This window comes from Microtus ochrogaster, chromosome 18, assembly GCF_000317375.1.
Source record: "Microtus ochrogaster isolate Prairie Vole_2 chromosome 18, MicOch1.0, whole genome shotgun sequence".
Lineage (NCBI taxonomy): Eukaryota > Metazoa > Chordata > Mammalia > Rodentia > Cricetidae > Microtus > Microtus ochrogaster.
The window spans coordinates 43,730,223-43,748,974 of record NC_022020.1 but is presented as its reverse complement, the minus strand read 5'-3'; the positions used below and the strand labels follow the sequence as shown (position 1 = coordinate 43,748,974).

At 43.0% G+C, this 18,752-nt stretch overlaps 1 protein-coding gene across 5 annotated transcripts; it reads right to left on the bottom strand.

Moving 5' to 3' along the window:
- Window positions 1–369: 369 nt before the first annotated feature.
- On the bottom strand, window positions 370–10,311 carry Ctxn3 (cortexin 3). 5 transcript variants are annotated; one of them, XM_026783316.1, is made up of 5 exons: window positions 10,222–10,311; window positions 9,535–9,737; window positions 9,092–9,433; window positions 5,318–5,396; window positions 370–1,520 (listed from the first exon to the last, which is right to left on the bottom strand). In XM_026783316.1, exon 5 carries the CDS (start codon window positions 1,419–1,421, stop codon window positions 1,179–1,181), a length of 243 nt encoding a protein of 80 aa, XP_026639117.1. In that variant the 5' UTR covers window positions 1,422–1,520; window positions 5,318–5,396; window positions 9,092–9,433; window positions 9,535–9,737; window positions 10,222–10,311; the 3' UTR covers window positions 370–1,178. The 5 variants fall into 5 exon arrangements, with proteins under 5 accessions (XP_026639117.1, XP_026639116.1, XP_026639118.1 ...); XM_026783315.1 differs by having other exon boundaries at window positions 9,092–9,704; XM_026783317.1 differs by lacking the exons at window positions 9,092–9,433; window positions 9,535–9,737; window positions 10,222–10,311 and adding an exon at window positions 5,957–6,079.
- Between the last annotated feature and the right edge of the window lie 8,441 nt (window positions 10,312–18,752).

The window sequence follows — 18,752 nt, the reverse complement described above, 5'->3', positions numbered from 1 at the left end:
GGCCATGTGAGACATTTATGAGACAAGTCAGAATACATATGAAGCTCCCCAGATGATTCTGAGGTGTCATTTCAACAGTGGGTCACAGGCTTTTCCCACTTAACTCTCTCTCCAGGTTTGTGACTGTTCACGCATGCACACGGATAGTATCCATCTCCCTCTCTTGGACCCCCTGCCCTTTCCTGGATAGCCTTCCTTTCTCCTAACCCTCCTTAGAATAGGCTGCACTGTGTTTTAGGCACCCTTCATGGAGGGGGGCAGGCGTGAATGGGATGACGTTTCCTCTTCTCCTCTTTCGGGATGTTAACCCATTTACTACCACACACCACCAACATTTATTTCAGCAAAATGAGAGGCTCTATTGCCGCATTTTGAAATTTTTTTATTTGATAACTATATACAGATATAAACACATAATCCTCTTATAACCACAGTCTTCTTGTTAAGCGGTGAACTTCCTCTTAAAACAAAGCCCTGACGCTACACTTGTAATCCATGAGTTCTATCAGAAATGTAAAGACAATGAATTCAGATTATACATCGGTGCATCTACATGTGTTAGCCATAGGAATACAGAGATTGGGTTTGGCTTGGTCATTTCAAGACTCTGTAGACTTTTGAGTTTAATGTTATGTAAAAACGAAAATGATAGCATTCTCATCCAAATTTACCAAGTGAATATCTAGCTGTCTGCGGCCTAGTGCTCTCTGCTTTGGGGAGAAAATGGGTACCGGTTTACGGTTGTCTCAGCCCCGGCTTCATCACTCTGCCCAGGGCCTAAATGTATACAAAATGAAACTGAGAGGCACTATTTAAGCAAGGTGGTCTCTTCTCAGCTTGGTCCTCTGACACAGATCAGATTTTCTCTTTTTGTTTATACTCTGCTCTGATCAGAGATTCTTCAGTTGACAGAGGAGTCTTGGTTTTACAATCACATCTGCAACAATATCCCTTCATTAAGTAAACACCGATGTCTGTACCTTCCTACATAATATAAACTTTCCATTATCCTCAAATAAGACACCTTTAATACAATATCATGTTTATGAAATAACGAATCATTGTCCTAAGGTCAGATATGGCTAAAATTTGATTTGTTGAGAATGTTAACAAAAAGGAAGCTTCGATCAGATATAAAACACCTTGCCTCCTTAGGAGGGCAGCCTACCCCATCCCTGCTAGGCAAGGGCATGGTCAAACTGCCCTTTCTCTAGGCCTTCAAGCCCATCAGCCCAGGTTGAGGTTGGCATGCTCCGATATGGGTCTAGAAGAATCCGGAAGCATCTGACGATGAGGATGCCCAGAAAGATGAACAACAAAATCACAAAAACAAATGTTGTTTTCTGTTCCAGAGACATGCTAGAATCTGATAAGTTCCCAAGGGGTACCAGAGGTGAAGGGATGGGCTGTCCCCCATCCATCGTCCAGGGAATCCAGAGCACAGACTTTCCTGGCTCCCCGTTCTTCCATCCTCAGTTTGCAGAGATCATGGTGGCTGCTTCCTGGAGAGGCTGTGTTATCTTTGGGGAGAAAGAAAGGAAAGAAGAGAAAGTAACGATCAGAATGGAACCTCCCGTTCTTGAATCACAGCCATACTTCTCAGGCACAGTCTATAAGCCAACTTTCCTTCACACCAGGGAGACTTAATTCTGCATGAGTGAGGAGAGTAATATAACCCTTTTGCACAAAATTACCAGATTGTCCTTAGAACGGCCACCAGGGACCAGGAGGGATGGGCAGGGAGTGCAAATACAACAAAGAAGATCCGTACAAGAAGATCCGTACGCAAACCAATGTTGGCTCGATGTGCGCCGTTAACTAGATGTTCAGCCTCTCTGCCCCAGACTCCCCCAGTTTCATACAGTAATGCTATTCTCACACCCTTATGAGAATGCTGTCAATCAATGGTTGAGCAGCACCTATGTGCCAGCACTGTGATACACGTGACATCCGTGAGTCATGAAAGCAGGGACCTCTACAACTCCAGGGAGAGGAAACTGAGACCAGAAAAAGGTGTTTAGTACAGAAACTCGCACGGGAAGCACTGGGCTCTGGGCTTCAGAGTCTGGATTCCTCTTTGCTGTTAAACAAGCGTGGGACCTCAGAGAGGTCAGTAAGTGGTGAAAATGCATTCAGAATTCCCTGTGTATCTCTCAGTACTGGGACAAAGATGAACGTCTGTGAAATTTGAAAAGTGTAACGAGAAGAAGAAAAAATCAAAGTGTCGTTTCATTTCGGACAGGACTAAGAGAGACAATGCTTTCTGCTGCCTGAGCTGAGGGGAAAGGAGTGGAGCAGATTCCTAAACCATCAAGGAAGGTGTTTTATCTTTGTTCTTCAACGGACAAAGACCAGGTTCAATACTTGACCCTGGGAGGACCTAGAGAATTGAGCAAGGGGAAATGAGTTTGATCTGCTACAAATAAAACGGTAGCTTTCTCAACTGTGGATGGCTTCCTATCACTTAACACCATTGCAGAGAGAGAGAGAGAGAGGGAGAGAGAGAGAGCTATTACATTTCACTGTTAAAATTGAGGCATTTAGCTATTACTATTTGCTTCTAAAAGCAAATAACAGAATACAGAAAGGTAATTAAAAATCTTCGGGTACTGTGCTAAATCAGCTTACATTTTGTAAAGAAAAGCCTATATGCTAGACAAGACGATATCGAAAGTGATATGACACACTGCTTATGATTTTTTTTTCTGTAAGACAAAATACACAACAGAATGTTTGGCTATAGAAATTAACACGTGTCCATAGAAATTATCTTCAATGAGAGTAAGCCACCAAATAAAAAGAAAAATTATGATCTAAAGCATCAACACAAAGCTTCTTCAGTTCGCTTCCAACCATCCCTTTAGTGCGCCATTAGTCATTGCAATAACAGCGCGCATGGAATTTGACACATCAACAAATATAAAACAAAATCCCTATTCTATTTAAAAGCAGGCTTACAAAGAGGATGGCTACCGGTGTCTGGGAGGATGCAGTTACCAGTTTGGGAGTAAAGGACCCTTTTGTAGTTCAACCACTTTAATTTTCTTTGTCTTGAATGCTGAAACAGTCGGAAGTCTCATTCATGATTCGTGCCTCTCTTGAAGAAAGGGTGAGATAAAACTTAACTGTATTTTAAAAAGAAATAAGCCCCTTAGAAATACAGGCGATATTGCTAGGTTGGATTTGGGTCAAATTCACTTTTTTTTAAAGTATCCTCCTGGCCTCGGGTGTTAATTCTCATTGGGTCTGGAGAAGAAGAGGACAGGACAGTAGCTAGAGCCTCCAGTGCAATTTCCTTATTATAAGAGACTAGGGCCATCTGTAGCCACATTGGACTTAATCACTCCAGATATAAAATTATACAAGAGCAGGAGAGCACAAAGGAGAGCCATCTGATGGTGGGTTAGCACTTGTCTCAACTGCCCCTGGCATGTTCTTTCTTGCCTTTTCCTGCCCTATGAGTTCCCCTCCCTGTGACCCCTCCTGTCCTTGCTATTGGCCAGAATCCCATTCTGTGTCTAGTTTCCCTCTGGCCCAAATGAAGTCAGCATCTTCTCCTTTGTTCTCAACATAGCAAAGTATGCATTTCTTGAATGTCTTTTATGAAAACAACGCACAATCCAAAAAGTAAATGTAGGAAAAGAAAACTAATTATATACATTTATAAAGTTAAAGATATCTGGGATCTGTGATGTCAAATCAAATCAGGGGAGAGCCAGAGAGAGAACTCGTAGGCCTGGAAGATGAACCCCAAGCTAGAAGCTGGCTTACCAAAGCAGCAAAGCCATCTTCGGGCCCAATTTCTTCTCCCGCTACTGGTGTCTGAGCAACGAGAGAGACATCTTAATGCCAAGAAATCATTTTCTTTGACCTTCTTCAAATGGGGCAAATGGCCATCCCTTTGCCCTGGATTGGTGTTTCACTTTCTTAGGCTTTACCCGTAACTCAAGACCACAAGCATGCACACTATTGCGTCTGCAGCAACAAGCAGCCCCATGGGAACCCCTAGGATCCAGCCTCATTCCTCCTCACACTGCCTGTCCTTCATCCTCAACCGCCCTTCTGCCCCCAGTCACTCTGTAAAGGACTTTGGTACTTTGTTTTCTGACTGATAACTATTACAGTGGCTTAATAGTCACTTTTAATTTTTGGTTTACTACCCTTTGCTGGTCACAAGGCAAAAGGCAGCTGGAGGTGTAGTTCAGTGGCAGGTCACCTAGTCAGGCTCAGGTCTACCCCTAGAACCTCACCCCTACACCCCTGAAAGAGGGAAAAGAGTGGAAGCACGAAGGAGGGAAGGGAGGGAGAGAGGAACAGGCAAGAGGCAAAAACCTGGTTAATCCTTGTTCAGAACCTGACACCTTCTTTGGAAAGGCTGCATGCATATAGATAGACAATGATGATAATAATAGACAGATAGATTGATACCAGTTCGATAAGAAAAACAAGTGAAAGAATTTTAATAACTTTTTTTAGCACATTGTGAACTGTAAACCCCTCCTCTTTCAGCACACCACAGTGAGCAAATTCTTACTAAAATAACACATTTTGCTCCAATAACCAAATCTTCTTACTACGTTAGTACTTCAGTAAGAAAAATGACGCACTAACCCCATAAGCAGTAACTTCCCTATGAGGACTGTCCCTACAAGGAAAAGGAAAAGAGGCAAGAGACAGGATGAAAGTGCCAAGGAATGCAGGGGCTGGGGTAAAGCTCCCTAAGGGGACGATGTGCCCATGAGAGAGGAGGGGGAGCAGCCATGGGTGCCCTTAGCAGGTGGATAAATGGTGGGTGGAAAAGAGATGGTTACCAAGGGATCGGGGGACCGGGAGATATTCAGAAACAAATGCCAACCACTTTATAAACTCACTTAGAATCGATTGAAATCTCTCAAAGACGATGCTTAATTTGAAGCCAGCAATCAGCTAATTAGCAACTTACAAATTTAAAATGTTCAACTGCATGTGTAAATTAAAGGAAACGGGATAAAAGACAGAGAAGGAGACGTAACCTTCATCTCTTAACTACCACGACTCGCAAATGTTCAGACACCTAAGTTTTTAAAAGCCTGTCTTGGTAAAATGTCCCCGTTTTAGCAAAAAATATTCTTACAAAACATCTAGCATTGTTTTTAGCTAAGTAATAAAGCCCTTCTTTTATAAGCAGAAACAATGAGATCTTTTTTTCTTTATTTTAGATGAATAAAGACATCTGAGGAAACAAATCATCCCAGAAGATTTTGGCACAGCCATCCTAAGCCTAACTGAAAGCACACGGTGGTTGTTTTAAGTATAAAGAAGGACCACGGTTACTCACAGCAGTGGCTGGCCCTGGTGGGCTGTCCCCAGCATTCGGAGCATCTGTGTCGTCCCTCTGCCAGGTCCAATTGTGTGCGCTCGAGAAATAAAGTCTAATTTTAATACCGAAGCAAACAAAACCTCAGTTCAAAGATGCCATGGGAAATTATATAACACACCCCTCTTCTCAAGTCAATCTCCATGGAGCCTCTGACACGGACAGAGGAAGTACCCTGACTCCTCTGGCAGACTGGGAGCAGCCCAGCTGAATCAGGTCCGTCCTCACTGTCGGTCACTCTTTCCCACCTTAGCAGTCACAAAGCATCCTTCTCTTTGTGTATCTGCCCTTCTTAGACCTGCATTCTGTTCATTCTTAATTTAGCCACTCTTCCCCCCAGAGACCTGGGCACCCTTGTGCCCACAGATCTGGGGTGTGTGTTAAGGGGGTGGAATGTGATGCTCTGAAGCTTCCTGGACCACAGAGCAGTAAATGTTACAGCAATGGAGTCTTCTATGATATCAATTTATTCTCCTGTTCAAAATGAAGCAAATACATTTGACTTCTAGTAAAATGGCCAACACAGTGGTCAAAATAAAGCCCCAGGTGATGGAGAGTCTAGAAGCACCTGAGGACAACATTCTGATTTTGCCTGCTCACCTAAAACAGCCCTTAGGACGCCCTCAATAACACCTCCTGGCTCTGTGCACAGTACACACTCCTCTCCCTGTCCGCCAGTGGAATTGCTCCGTGTTCTCGGGGTCGTTACCAGCTAAGCCCTCACAGCTCTGCTTTCCCAAAGATGGCACTCCCTGCTCTGCCTCCAGATGTGTCCCAAGGACAAGTCTCCGTGGTGTGTGTGCCTCCTCCCCTAGGATACAACAAGCACCTGAAGAATTCCTCGTAGTTCTGGGGTTCTGCCTGTTTTGAGTACAGATTGGATCAAATTTCTGGCCCCTTTATAGTCCAGGAACCTGAACTCAAAATGCAAGATTCTGGCTAACTTAGTCAATGAAGAGAGAAAACCACATGCCATTCAGCTGCGCTAAAATATGAGATCATTGTGTTAAAAACAGGTCCTGTTTCAAAGAATCACAGACAGTTCAGTCACCATGACACATTCAGAGTTATGATTTGAAAAGCTGGTAGTTCCTTGGCTTCAGTGTTGATGGGTGGGGTCCAAAACCTAATAAAACATTCAGCCAGGCATAGGCGACTACCCGTCCACTGAAGAGGTCATTCTTACATAATCTGCCTCTTGAAGAAGTATTTCAGCCAGTTACAATATCCTGAATCCTAATGTCTTACACGGGAACTATTAATGTCAACAGGGACCCTTCTAAGGCTGGGAGCCCTTGGACATTCTATCCAATTTGCATCTCATTACGCAATTTCACAAAAAGGAAAAATACTTTTTTATGAGCAAAGTATAGCTTAGAGCTGCAACTTACTTTTAAAGTGGCAGAGACACACATAGCCACGTGCATTTGTTACCTCGCTGTGCAGAAATGCATAGACCCTTGATTCTAGAGCCTCAGACTTGGGGCCCAAATGCCTTCCCTCCTGGAATGCACTGTGGTGGTGGGTACGGCAGCTGTGGTCCCTTGGCAGCTCTTCTTGGCACGTTCCAGGGGTTCCCTTAATAAGCAGTAGGGGAATCGTGTTTTCTCTCTTTACTATTTTTGAGTAAATTGAGTTTTATTTCTAGTTTCTGTTATGTAAATATAGCACACAAAGGCATGGAGCGGTATGAATAAACTGTCCAGTTACCCAAAGAGTAGCATCTCCCCTTCCTCCAGAGACTGTGTTAGAATGAGTTGAAAGCCTCACCCCCTGCTGTTAACGGTCTCATAGTTAAGCAAGGCTGTCTTTGTTTTAGGTACTCCTAAACCACATAATTGCCGTGACTAGTTTTTAAAACTTCTAGGCCAGAAATCTAATTTCGTGGGTTGACATGTTTTTAAAAGCTGATGTAAACACAGTCCATCCATTGAAATGAGAGCAATGGTCGGCTTGTCCAGTTTGCACTCACAGGACACTCTGTCCTATGAAAAGATCATATTTACTTCATTTATATTTACCTGGCAGAGCTGAGAGACAGCTGTTTAGACAAACAGGAAGGGAGCTGGCTAGATAGGCAGGGCTGACTTTATTTGTAGTGTCTGGCAGAGACTACCTGAAGTGCTGCCGTATTCTGCAATAGCACCAGAGCTAACCACTGAAACAGGACCATGACTTGCAAGGATTGAGGCTCAGTAAACTCAGTGCCCATATTTTGCGCTAAAGTCTCAGCCACATTCTTACTCTTAGAGCTGAAGTTTCTCCCCTCCATCTCTCTCTGACACACTCACTCACTCCACGTACACGAACCTCCCCGGTGAGTCTACTGTCCATCACTTCCTACAACTGTGAGGTAAATTCTATACGGGACTCCTCGTTAACTCAGTAAGACCAAACGGCTAGCAATTTTTCAAGCACTGAGATCTGTAACTATGAAAGTGTAATCCAGTTACTGTTGTGTGAATCTTCTAGAAACCCTGCATAGCATCCCCGAGAAGAGTGCCTGCACACTTGTGTGTACACAGAAGGATTCAAAATGTTTCCTATAAGTTCAAGTAATTCCTGGTCCAGATGATCATCTGAGAAGGCCAGGTAAACATGTCCTGGGACTTCTGAGTGTGTTGTATGTTTTAAATCCTCTCAACCCATCTTTATTTTCAGTTGACATAAATACGTGGCAACGTATTTTTTTTCTAAATATAACCCTCCTGTTCCAACACAATCCCTACCAACTTCAAAATTCACAGGACAGCTGAGGGTGAATATTATTTTCTACTCTGGAAAAAAATATGCTCAAGCATACTAGAGAGCTCGCGAGCAGTATTTTTTTTAAAGGCATGCAAAACGGGTCAGCTCCGAATGTCAACAGGCAGTTTCTGCAGAGTGCCTGTTCACGCTGCTGCACTGGAAGGCTTCTTCTCTGCTTGTCCCTGCAAAGCCAATCTGCAGACACGGCTGTTTGGATTCGGGGGTGGACTCTGTCACTGCTGCTGTCACCTCTGGGTCATCAGGGGACGCGGCTCTTTAGCCAAAGCCCCGGTCTCCTTTGTAGCTCTTTCTCCACATCATCTTCCTCCTAACACCTGCTGAGAGAGTTTGGAAGAGACTACCAGGCAAGGGGGCAGCCCAATTGAGAACATCAGAGGTCGACCTTGCAGTATCCAGCCCAGAACTGGGCAACCTGAAGGCACCATTAGCAAAGGGGGACTGTAAACTTCAAGTAATGAGCCCTCCTGTTCCTCTTGCTTTCCTGTCTCTTTCTTTGTGTGTTTTGGAGTAGAAAAGAAGTACAGAAGGGGCACCTCAAAAGGCTGCCTGGGGGCAGTCTGCACTGAGTACTCTTTACTGAGTTGTGAGCTTTTGTAAACAAATCAAAATATTCTTATTACCTTTCAGAAGGCTGCGTGTTTCAAATGAAGGCAGAAACTGTAATAATGAGCAAACAGTTTTGAAGAATAATTTACTGCAGCTTAGAAAGGGGGAAAGCCTATTTTCCTACTTTTTATGCAGTCCCAGAACCATGATAAACTCAAGCATGCTTTCAGAAGAGAGATGCTGTTACATTCTACCCTCCTGGACTAACTTTCCCTAGCTGGTGATTAAACAGACTTTAACAGTTCAATTTAAATGCAGAACTTAGACCCAAAAGGTGTCTGTGATTATGGCTCATGCATAAATTACAAAGTTACAGAAAAATTGCCTAATTAGCTCAAAGACACAGCTATGATCAAGTACCTGGATCTGGCTGGGCAGACGCTTGATCCATTCGGTGGTGAAAACAGTTACAGGTAGTTAGAAGCCTGCCTCGTTTCCATTCGTTCCGGCCCGGCTGAGTTCAAGCAGTAGGCAGAGGTAGCAGCGAGCAGCGAGGGCACACCCCAGCTCCAAAGCTGTTGTCTCAGGCTTAGAAATATCCCATTAAAACCCCGAGTGAAAGGGGCATCTTCCGCCCATGTGAGGCACGGTTAGCGGCCACTACAGCTGCTTCTTTGAGGCAAGCCATGATTTCAGTTCCGCCTCAGCAACTCTTCAGAGGATTCTGCTTCAGTGAGTAGAGGCAGTATCCTCGCAGAGAGTCTGAAATCATCCTCAAGAAAACATTAACATTCAAAACGAGTGCAGGGCAGAGCATCACTGGGCATTCCCGCACCCTTTCAAAATCAAAGCCATAAATCTACCTACGCCAGTGTGTCTCCTCTATTGATTGTTGACACTGTTCCTCTTGGGGGATGTCAATTAGCACCTTGCAGCCACCAGCCCTCCTATTGATTGTGGTGTCTGACCTTCAGGCCAACTCTGTCATAGGCAAGGGCATCGCATAGCATTCCAGAGACTAAGATCCCTTTCCCTAAAGAAAATGAAATGACTTCCAGAAAACAGCCTGAGAGAGAGAGAGAGAGAGAGAGAGAGAGAGAGACACTTAAAATGACCAAATCATATTTTTACCATCTCCATAAATTTGCTAGTGTAGAGGTACCAGGTATCACATCTCTTTGGCCAACCAGGACAACTGTGACTTGGACTGCCCCACCTCCACCCCAAGCAGGCCACCTGAGGACACTTGGTGAATAAAACAGGGTTCCGCGAAGGCAATTGTCAAATTTAGACTCTAGATGCATGGCACAGTCCTCAAGTTAATATCCTTGATATTTTAGGAGAAATTCTTGTTTTTTTAAGGAGAAAAACAAAACAAAACAAACAGACAAAAAAAAAAAAAAAAAAAAAACCAAACCACTTCTCTGGAAATACTTCAGTGTAAAATTCCTAACATTCAGTATAATCCTTAAGGAGGAACATTGCTTGGTTTTGTTTGGTTTTGGGTTTTTGTTCTTGTTGGATTTTTTTTTTTTTTTTTGATAACTCACCCCTTTCCGCGTTGAAGTGGAAGCACAGTCAGCAGCTCCAAGGCTGACCACCAAGTGATGACAGCAGGATAGCAAGCCACCTCTGTGCCTGTCTGTTCTGCTGCCTCATTCCCTGGGGAGCCAACACCATTACTAAGCAGCCCCAGAGACTGAGGTGGAGCTCCTGCCGTGGAAGACAGCTTTATCTGTGAGCATCAGGCCCCAAGGCTCTCAGAATCCTGGTAGCATTTTAGGGCCCAACCCCAGAATCCATGTGTAAGCTGTGTCACCTCAAGAAAACATAAAACCTTTCAATTAGTTTTACTTAACCCCCTTTTCAGATCTATCTCTCTCTCTCTCTCTCTCTCTCTCTCTCTCTCTCTCTCTCTCTCTCTCTCTCTCTCTCTCTCTCTCTCTCCCTCCCTCCCTTCTCCTCTCACCATAAAACAATACTAAAGATAAAATCTAACAGAAAGCTATAATTCCATACTGATGGTTTCTCAATTCCTTCCTCCCTTCCTCCCTCCCTTCTCCCCTCACCAGGAAACAATATGGGAGATAAAATCAACAGCTACAATTCTATTCTGAAGGTTTCTCCTCTGCTTCAGCCCACTGACACCCAGCGATGGGGGTGTGGCCTGTCTCGGTAGTGCTAACAATATGATACAGGGAACATCTGACCCACCCTCACTCATGAACTTAATCAGCCCTTGTGGTCAGAGAGTCTGGGGCCAGAAACAGCCAGCTTACAGTGGCTTGCCCTGCCAAAGAAGCCTTGTCTGAGGCTATTAGGTGGAATCTGAAAGGACCCAGCGCTGCACTTCAGCAGCTCCACAGGTGGAAACCATCCTTCTCTGTTTGTTAGAGCGATGAGCCTCTGCCTCTGTTTGCGGCTCTCCAGGGGAGTTAATTTTCATCCCCTGGGGCAACCTCCGAGTAATCTAACTCTTTTTCCGCTTCCCTAGTCTAAGTGGATTGATACATTTCTTTCCCTCAGTTCTTGCTACAAAAAGTCAGGCATTAGCCAAAGAACACCAGCCCAAGCTTTCGGCTTCTACTTAGAGTCAACGTTCATTGTTTCTTTGGGAAAACAAGTACAATTTGAATGATTGGAATCAGCTCTTCATTTCTCTGTGCAGCTATGTTGTATGAATCATCATAAAGTCTGAAACAATAAGAATTTATCCAATGCCATTTAAATAGTTCAAAGTTAAACCCTATGCCTTTTGCCTTTAATATTTAAGCTCTGAATTCTTTCCAAACTCTATGTCCCCTAGTCTATTTGCTTGTTTGTTTGCTTGTTTTGATTTTTGGATTTTCGAGACTTGGTTTCTCCGTAGCTTTTTGATTCCTGTCCTGGAACTAGCTCTTGTAGACCAGGCTGGCCTCGAACTCACAGAGATACGCCTGCCTCTGCCTCCCGAGTGCTGGGATTAAAGGTGTGCACCACCACCGCCCAGCCCCTAGTCTAGTTTTTAAATAAAGACCTCAGAAGACTGTCCAAACTTGTGGGATTGGGATGTGGTAATCTGATTTCCTGATACACAAATTGTTGTATCTGTTATACTTCTATTTATAACCACTGGAATTTCAAGGCTTCTGCCTGAGATTTGAATTCAGTTTCTCAATAGTCACAAAGATCAGGGGTTCCTGTTAGTTAAAAATCTGCTTTAAGGACATGGCCCACATCCTGATTTCAGGCATCATCCAGGAAGATCTTTCATCTAGTCCTCTTCTCTCTGTCCTGTGCAGCGTTTTTCCTCTATATAGACAATGGATGTGCAAAAAGAGCTTCCTAAGCCATCAGGTGCACGCTCATATACACTGCTTTATTGTGCTTCTTCCTGACTCTGATTACGTTTTTAAAACAAAATTGAGTAAATTGTTGTTTTTTCTTCAAAAATCTTTAAAACATAATCAATCATTGTTCTTATCACTAAATTCTGTATCGAAGAAGTATTTTCACAGCCAAGTGTGATGGTGCATGCGTGCAATCACTGATCTCAGGATGCTGAGGTGATGCGGGTTCTCGGTTCCTATTGAACCTATTGTACGCTAGACAGCTCTGGGAGGGAGGCTAACTAGTCAGAGCCCGAGGAAGCCAATGTCTAGCTATGGTCCCCGAGCTTCCTCATTGACAAGCCCACTTACACTAAATTCCATTTCTAACCTTGCCCTTCAGTGCTGATGCCACAGACATTGGCATTCTGTTTTCACGTCTCCGCTGATCCGATTTCACAGGATCACAAGGTTCGTCATTGCCTCAAGCAAACGAACTCCGTTAGTGTTCATTTTCTTTGCTCGGGGTAGCTTTGGACATGGCTGACCACTCACTTCAGAACACATGGGCTAAAGTGACTGGCAGGATTGGATGCCTGGGCCCCTGGGGGCTTCTCCTTCGGCGATCCCTCTATTCGTAACCTCTAAACCTTCTGGTACTCAAGCCAAGTGTGTCTCATGCAGCTACAAGTAAATGAGGCATGAAGAAGGAAAAGCAAGCTGTCTGGGACACGGCCTCACTTCTTTTAATCCATACAAGAGATGCAGGCCAGTTTATGAATGTGTCCTTGGTTAAAAAATAACAAAATAAAAAAGTATACTGTGTGACATAAAAAATTTATTTTTGAAAAGCTAGATTGGTGTAATTTCTAAAACCTGATTGATTTGCTCAAGTTTAAGTGTGAGTTTAGGTAGCCATTCATCTATCTTTACAACTCTGGGAAGGTTCAGAGTATAACACTCCGTTCTTATGAATTAGGTAGTCCACAGGTGAGCGTTAGTAAAAGCAAGCGGCTCACACTGGTGTCCCATGGTTTGATGTTTTCTTGAATGTGGTTCTGGGCACAACACATGTGTACTACCCTGCATTCTGAGTGAGTAGCCAATGCCTCCAGTGCTGGCAAGGAGTCTCGACAAAGGTGAGGGTCAAACAACACTGTAACTCGGTGGAAATGTATCCAATAGAAATAAAACACTGACTGAATGCCCAGAGATGTTACCTTGGTCCTTCCTTTCTCCTATATTAATTAAATTAAGAACACATATGGAAAGGTCTGGCCACGTGCTAATGGAAAAGTTGTTCTGTTACCCTAAGAAACACTTTCACAAAGTATACAGGAGCACTTCTATTTACAGACAATATTTGCAACAGTTTAGGCATCGAGGCTCCCATTATGAACCTGTCACCGTTCAAATGTCCCACAGTCAACAGAATTGTGGGCCATTTTATTCCTTTAAAAAATGACTTTTAAAATAATAACAATCTTTTTAATGGCTTTGAAATACTTAATGACTTCAAAATGTCATAGAAAGTACCAGTTAAAGTTTTATCCTCTCTCCCCGTCTGTATTTTCGTGCCATCATTTTGGACCCGTGCTTCTGTTCTGTCCAACAGCTGTATTTTGGAACAGAAGTGTTACTGCTGGAACAGTGAGCACACTGAGAAGCCCAGGGCATTATGATGACTGAGAAAGTGAAATACCATGACCCCAGGAGTAACTGACCGATTAGCTTGCCTTTAATACCTGACAAAAATCTAGAAGTGAAAGTCGTTTCACTGAACAAATCAATTTGAAAATACCCAGAGGGTGAAATCTCAGCTGGAGCACTTAAAAAAAAAAAAAGCTTGTTAAAAATAATGTGAAAAGCAGATCTCCACTTCTGATTCTCCAACTTGTGAAAATGGTGGGAGAGGAGACCGAGGAAGCGTGATCATCAGAAGTATGATGGATGGTCCCTGGATGGAAACTGCTTCTGCCAATGTGAATACAATCCCTTGCATCTTGAAAAATAAAAACAAAAGCAAAGCTTCCTTTCTCTCGTCATACCAGAATCGCAATGCCCCCCCCCCCAAGCAATTGGTTTGATCAAAATAATGAACTGCCTTCCTCTCTTCAAGGATTATTCATTCAAAACCAACCTGGCTGAGTAATCAGAACAAATAAAAAGAATGAAGCACAGTTTTGCAGCTCCAATAAACAGCTATTCTTCTTACAGCTTTCTGATAGATAAACAAGTCTAATAGCCTAATGACAAAGCACACAAATCTCTGTTCTGCTCAGGCTTTGAGCTCCTACAATGGCAAAATTGAGACTCTTACATAATGTATTCAGCAATAGTTGTCTGTGGGTTCCATTTGTTCCCACCTCCAGTTTGGCTACAAAAATGAATAAGAATAAAACACTTGGGTCTCCTATTAATTTATTTTTTCACCTCACTGGTAATGGTTTTAGGAGAGGTAGCGAACGTATCTGCAGACTCCAGTCTCTGTTATAAATTCTCCTAAATGAACCCTGTAATTGGATTTTCTCCCATTTTTTCCCTCTTGCAACATCATCGTCATACTTTGCCTGTCATAGTAAAAACAGTCTAAGGAGACGTAGCCGTTAATTACAAACTTCTAACCAGCAATCTTTATCTGTGTCAAACAAAATAAGCTACACAATTTTGTAATTTTTTTTTTAAATAGCAAACTTTAGTGGCAGAAAATAGCCAACGTTTACTTCTTGCTTTGTGCTCTTTGGAGACTCTGCTCCTCTGTCATCAGCATCCTCATTCTCGGGCACATCCAGACCGAGAGGCTAGACACTGCCAGATATGGCTATAAACCAAAACGAGAGTACTTCTCAAGTAGTTCAGACCGTCCCCAACAGAGCGAGGCTCGAGACCTTATCTGGATGTTATGAGAGAATGATGATTGTTCCCTAGAAAGACAGGGCATGGATGGAATGCTGCCGACCAGCCAGCCACACAGTCCACCACTGCATTTGACAAGCGTTTCGCTCACTGCAGGGAGCCCAGCTCTAAACAGTGTCTCTTAAAATATTTCTTTAGCACAACCCCCATCTAGGCATCCTTGAGCTTCCTCCAGTCCAACATCAAGCCCTTGCTCCATCTCTCCCTTGGCTGGACCTTCTGCATCAGTCTCTCACTTCATCTTGGCTGTGGATCCTCTGATTTACTTGATTTCTTTAGTCCTAATCTAGTAGGTCCTCCCTTGAAGCCTAGCTCCCTACCTTTGTAGTTCAGCAGACAGTAACTGCTGTTGACCGTCTGGCATTGCCCCAGAACTCTAGGCTTTTCTTACGGGGAAAACACAGTTGTACATTTCTGGATGCGCTCCTAAAGCTTGGGTCCAACCATAACAGGTTATCATGTCCAGTGTCTCACAGAAGACATACCATGCTAGAACTCATAATATTATTATTCCAACTTTATAATCACATAGACGAGGCTTGAGGAGGCCAAGCTATTTGCTTAGGAACACAATGACCACATTCAAAACATTTCTGCCCGCTTCTCGTTTCTCTGCAGGGTTTAAGATAATAAGCATGGCAGGATGTCAAAAAAAAAAAAAAAAAAAGGTTGATAAGGACCTCAGGAAGAGAATGTGACTGCAAATACTGAAAGAGACCACATCAGATGTGGGGTTTGAGATGTCAGACCATCTTGCTCCAGGATGGTCAAAGCATAGAGTCTGAGAACTGAAAAGTGAGTGGGTGGCTGGAAGGGAGGCAGGTCTCCACAGGGAGGCAAACAACCGCCCCTCAAGTGTGCGATCTTAGAGAACCTGGCCCAGATTTGATCTGCTTGCAAGAACTGGAGAATAACTTGTGTCTTGATTGCATTATTTCCGTTTGTTTTTGCCTGTTCTCTCGTCATATTTTATTGTTTTTTTTCCTGCCTTGTTAATTTGATAAGGCAGTGACTCTGAACTCTTTTCTGTCATGACCTTAGCCAACTCCCTTAGACACATGTAAAAGCCAGTTATCCAAAGAGCAACATTTCTAGTAAGATGTGGGTGCTAATGTAGACTCCTGCAGGACCCAAGGGACATAAACATTGTTTGGGTTTCTCCTTCTTCACTGTCCTCTGAGAACATATGCTAAAGCTTTCCTTGGGACAGAAAGGAAAATATATCTGCACCAAAGCAAGCAAAAATAAATAAGTAAAAAATAAAAAGGACAAACCTCTGCACAAAAGTTAGAACAGGACCTACTTTCCCTTGGTGCTACAAAGACTTAAGCATCTTAAGGTCATTGCCTATCTTGAGGTGGCTACTCTTGGACAAAACTCACAACACCACGATGGACAACTATCTGTCCTTGGTCCCTTACTACCTACCCCTTACAATATGACAGTTGAAGCTTCTCTTGAATAAAAGTGCTACACAAGCAGCTTCTAGATCATTCTTAACTAAGCCTAATGCTGGGTCAGCGGCAGCTTGGGAAATAAGTTGTCTAACTTTTAAGTCCACGAAAATCAATGTAACTTGATAAGAGAGAATTCCATCAACATTCTCCATGTTCATGTTTTCCATTATAAAACCACTTCTCTGAACTGTACTCTAATTAGTGTGGAACCTAGAGAGCCTTACACTCCCTCTCTATGATGCTCAACTGTAGGGGGCATTGATAAACAAGGCAATCAGTGTTTGGCTACTTGAAAAATATGAGTTCCTTTATTGGGGATATTATGGAGCCTCCAGTTATAACTGGAAGGCATGATAGCCAAAATTTGAAGGAAATACACAGTTTTGCCCATAACCCATTTGGGGCATCAGCTTAGTAAGAGGACTGGGAGTAACGAGTATTTCTAGGACTTTGGGAATACACTCCATGGGAAGCAAAGTGGCAGAAGGAGCCTGGAGATCTGAATTCTCCCACTGGTGATGAGACAACCCCATCCTAAGAACATTGACTTTGGGGCCCCTTTCCCCCACCTGTCAACACAAGGAAGAAAACCTTGAATAAATCTAACATTCTATAATTTCACACCTGGAATATGCCCACAAGAAAACATCTCTCTTTTCTCCCCATGCTTGAATACGTCTTCCAAAACGCTCAATGTGTCCATCAGGATAATGAGAGCAAACCCACTCCCTCTAAGGACTCCACCTTGTCAGGGTAGACAATGTGGAGCTATTTTGATACATGGATGGTGGAAAGTATTTCTTGGCAGTTGATGGTTTTCCGTTTGGAAGACGGAAGATGGGATCATGTAAAGAAATTCCTCTTTCATCCCCAGTCCTGCTGCTTCCATTGGTCTGTAAGCTGACCATGGGGAACTACGCTGCTATCCTCAAATACTTGAGTGTCTTCGTGCTGATGAGTGATAGAAATAACAGGCACAGTCCACAAGCGTGTTTCCCTAAGAACATACACACAAATAAAACCCTAATTCAGACCCGCTGTGATCTAAGTAACTGGTTCGATTCAAACACAGTGTGGGAATAGGACTTTCCTTGTTTGAAAGTGAATTGGATGGGTTTCAAGGCATACGTGAAGATCTATATAGTAAATCATTTCAGTCGACTTTCCTGGGGGCTTCCAATGCAGAGTTCCTCATTGTGTTTTGCTGTACGAGGTTTTTGCCATTAGGGTTTCACCAGACAACAGCTGACTTTATAAAGGCCTAGATATTCAGCATTTGGATTTGGTGCATATTCAATGATAATGTAATTTCTAAATATGCCTATTGTCAGCAAGTGTCACTTGTGATGGCTAGCTCACTGACCCCTCTTACTACATCCAGAAACCACTCAGCCACTGCAGCCAGTCCTCAACCTGATTGGCCCTGTCCCAGAATGACCCTCCATGGAATACAAAATCAGCAGAAACTTAATATAAATAATTCAGATAAGAAAATTTCTTTTAAAATGAAGTGACTAGGTTATGCACATGTAAAAGGATGAGATTTAATGGAAGGCCAGGAGTCCATAATTGCCATCAACATAAGACATAAAGCAGGAGATGGAGAGATGGCTCAGTGGTTAAGAGCATTGCCTGCTCTTCCAAAGGTTCTGAGTTCAATTCCCAGCAACCACATGGTGGCTCACAACCACCTGTAATGAGGTCTGGTGCCCTCTTCTGGCCTGCAGGCATACACACAGACAGAATATTGTATACATAACAAATAAATAAATAAATATTAAAAAAAGACATAAAGCAACATAAAAAACTATTCCTTTCCCCCCCAGCATCTCTGTATCTGTATTCTTGCATATGTGAAATGAGACCAAGGAGCATAATGGCGTTTACTGATGCCCTAGGGGTTTAGTTAAACTCCTACAGAGGTCTTAGATCCATTTCTCTTATATCAAATTATACGCTACTTTAAAACCATGTATATTACTTATAGTTTTCATTCCTGTGGCACCAATAATCACGGCATATCTTCCCGTAACAAAGAGAATTGTACTTTTTTATTTCTACGTAAATCCAGCAAAATTTTTAAGGAAAATATATTTTAATATTTGTATTGATATGTAACTATTATACAGAGTTGGGTACACCATCAACTTTGCATACATCCATCACCTTCTGCTCCCTCCCTTTAGTTTTCTACCCTTTTGTCCCCTGGCACCAGTCTCTTCCCTTCCCCTGTCTCCCCTCTGTTTCTATATACACATGCATGAACATATGTAATATAGATTCATAAAGAAATATACATATACACACATGAATGCTTATGTGTCTATAAAGGATTTTAGGACCTATAAATGAGACAACGCATTGTGGCATTTATCTTCCTGTGTCTGACTCAGTCTGTAT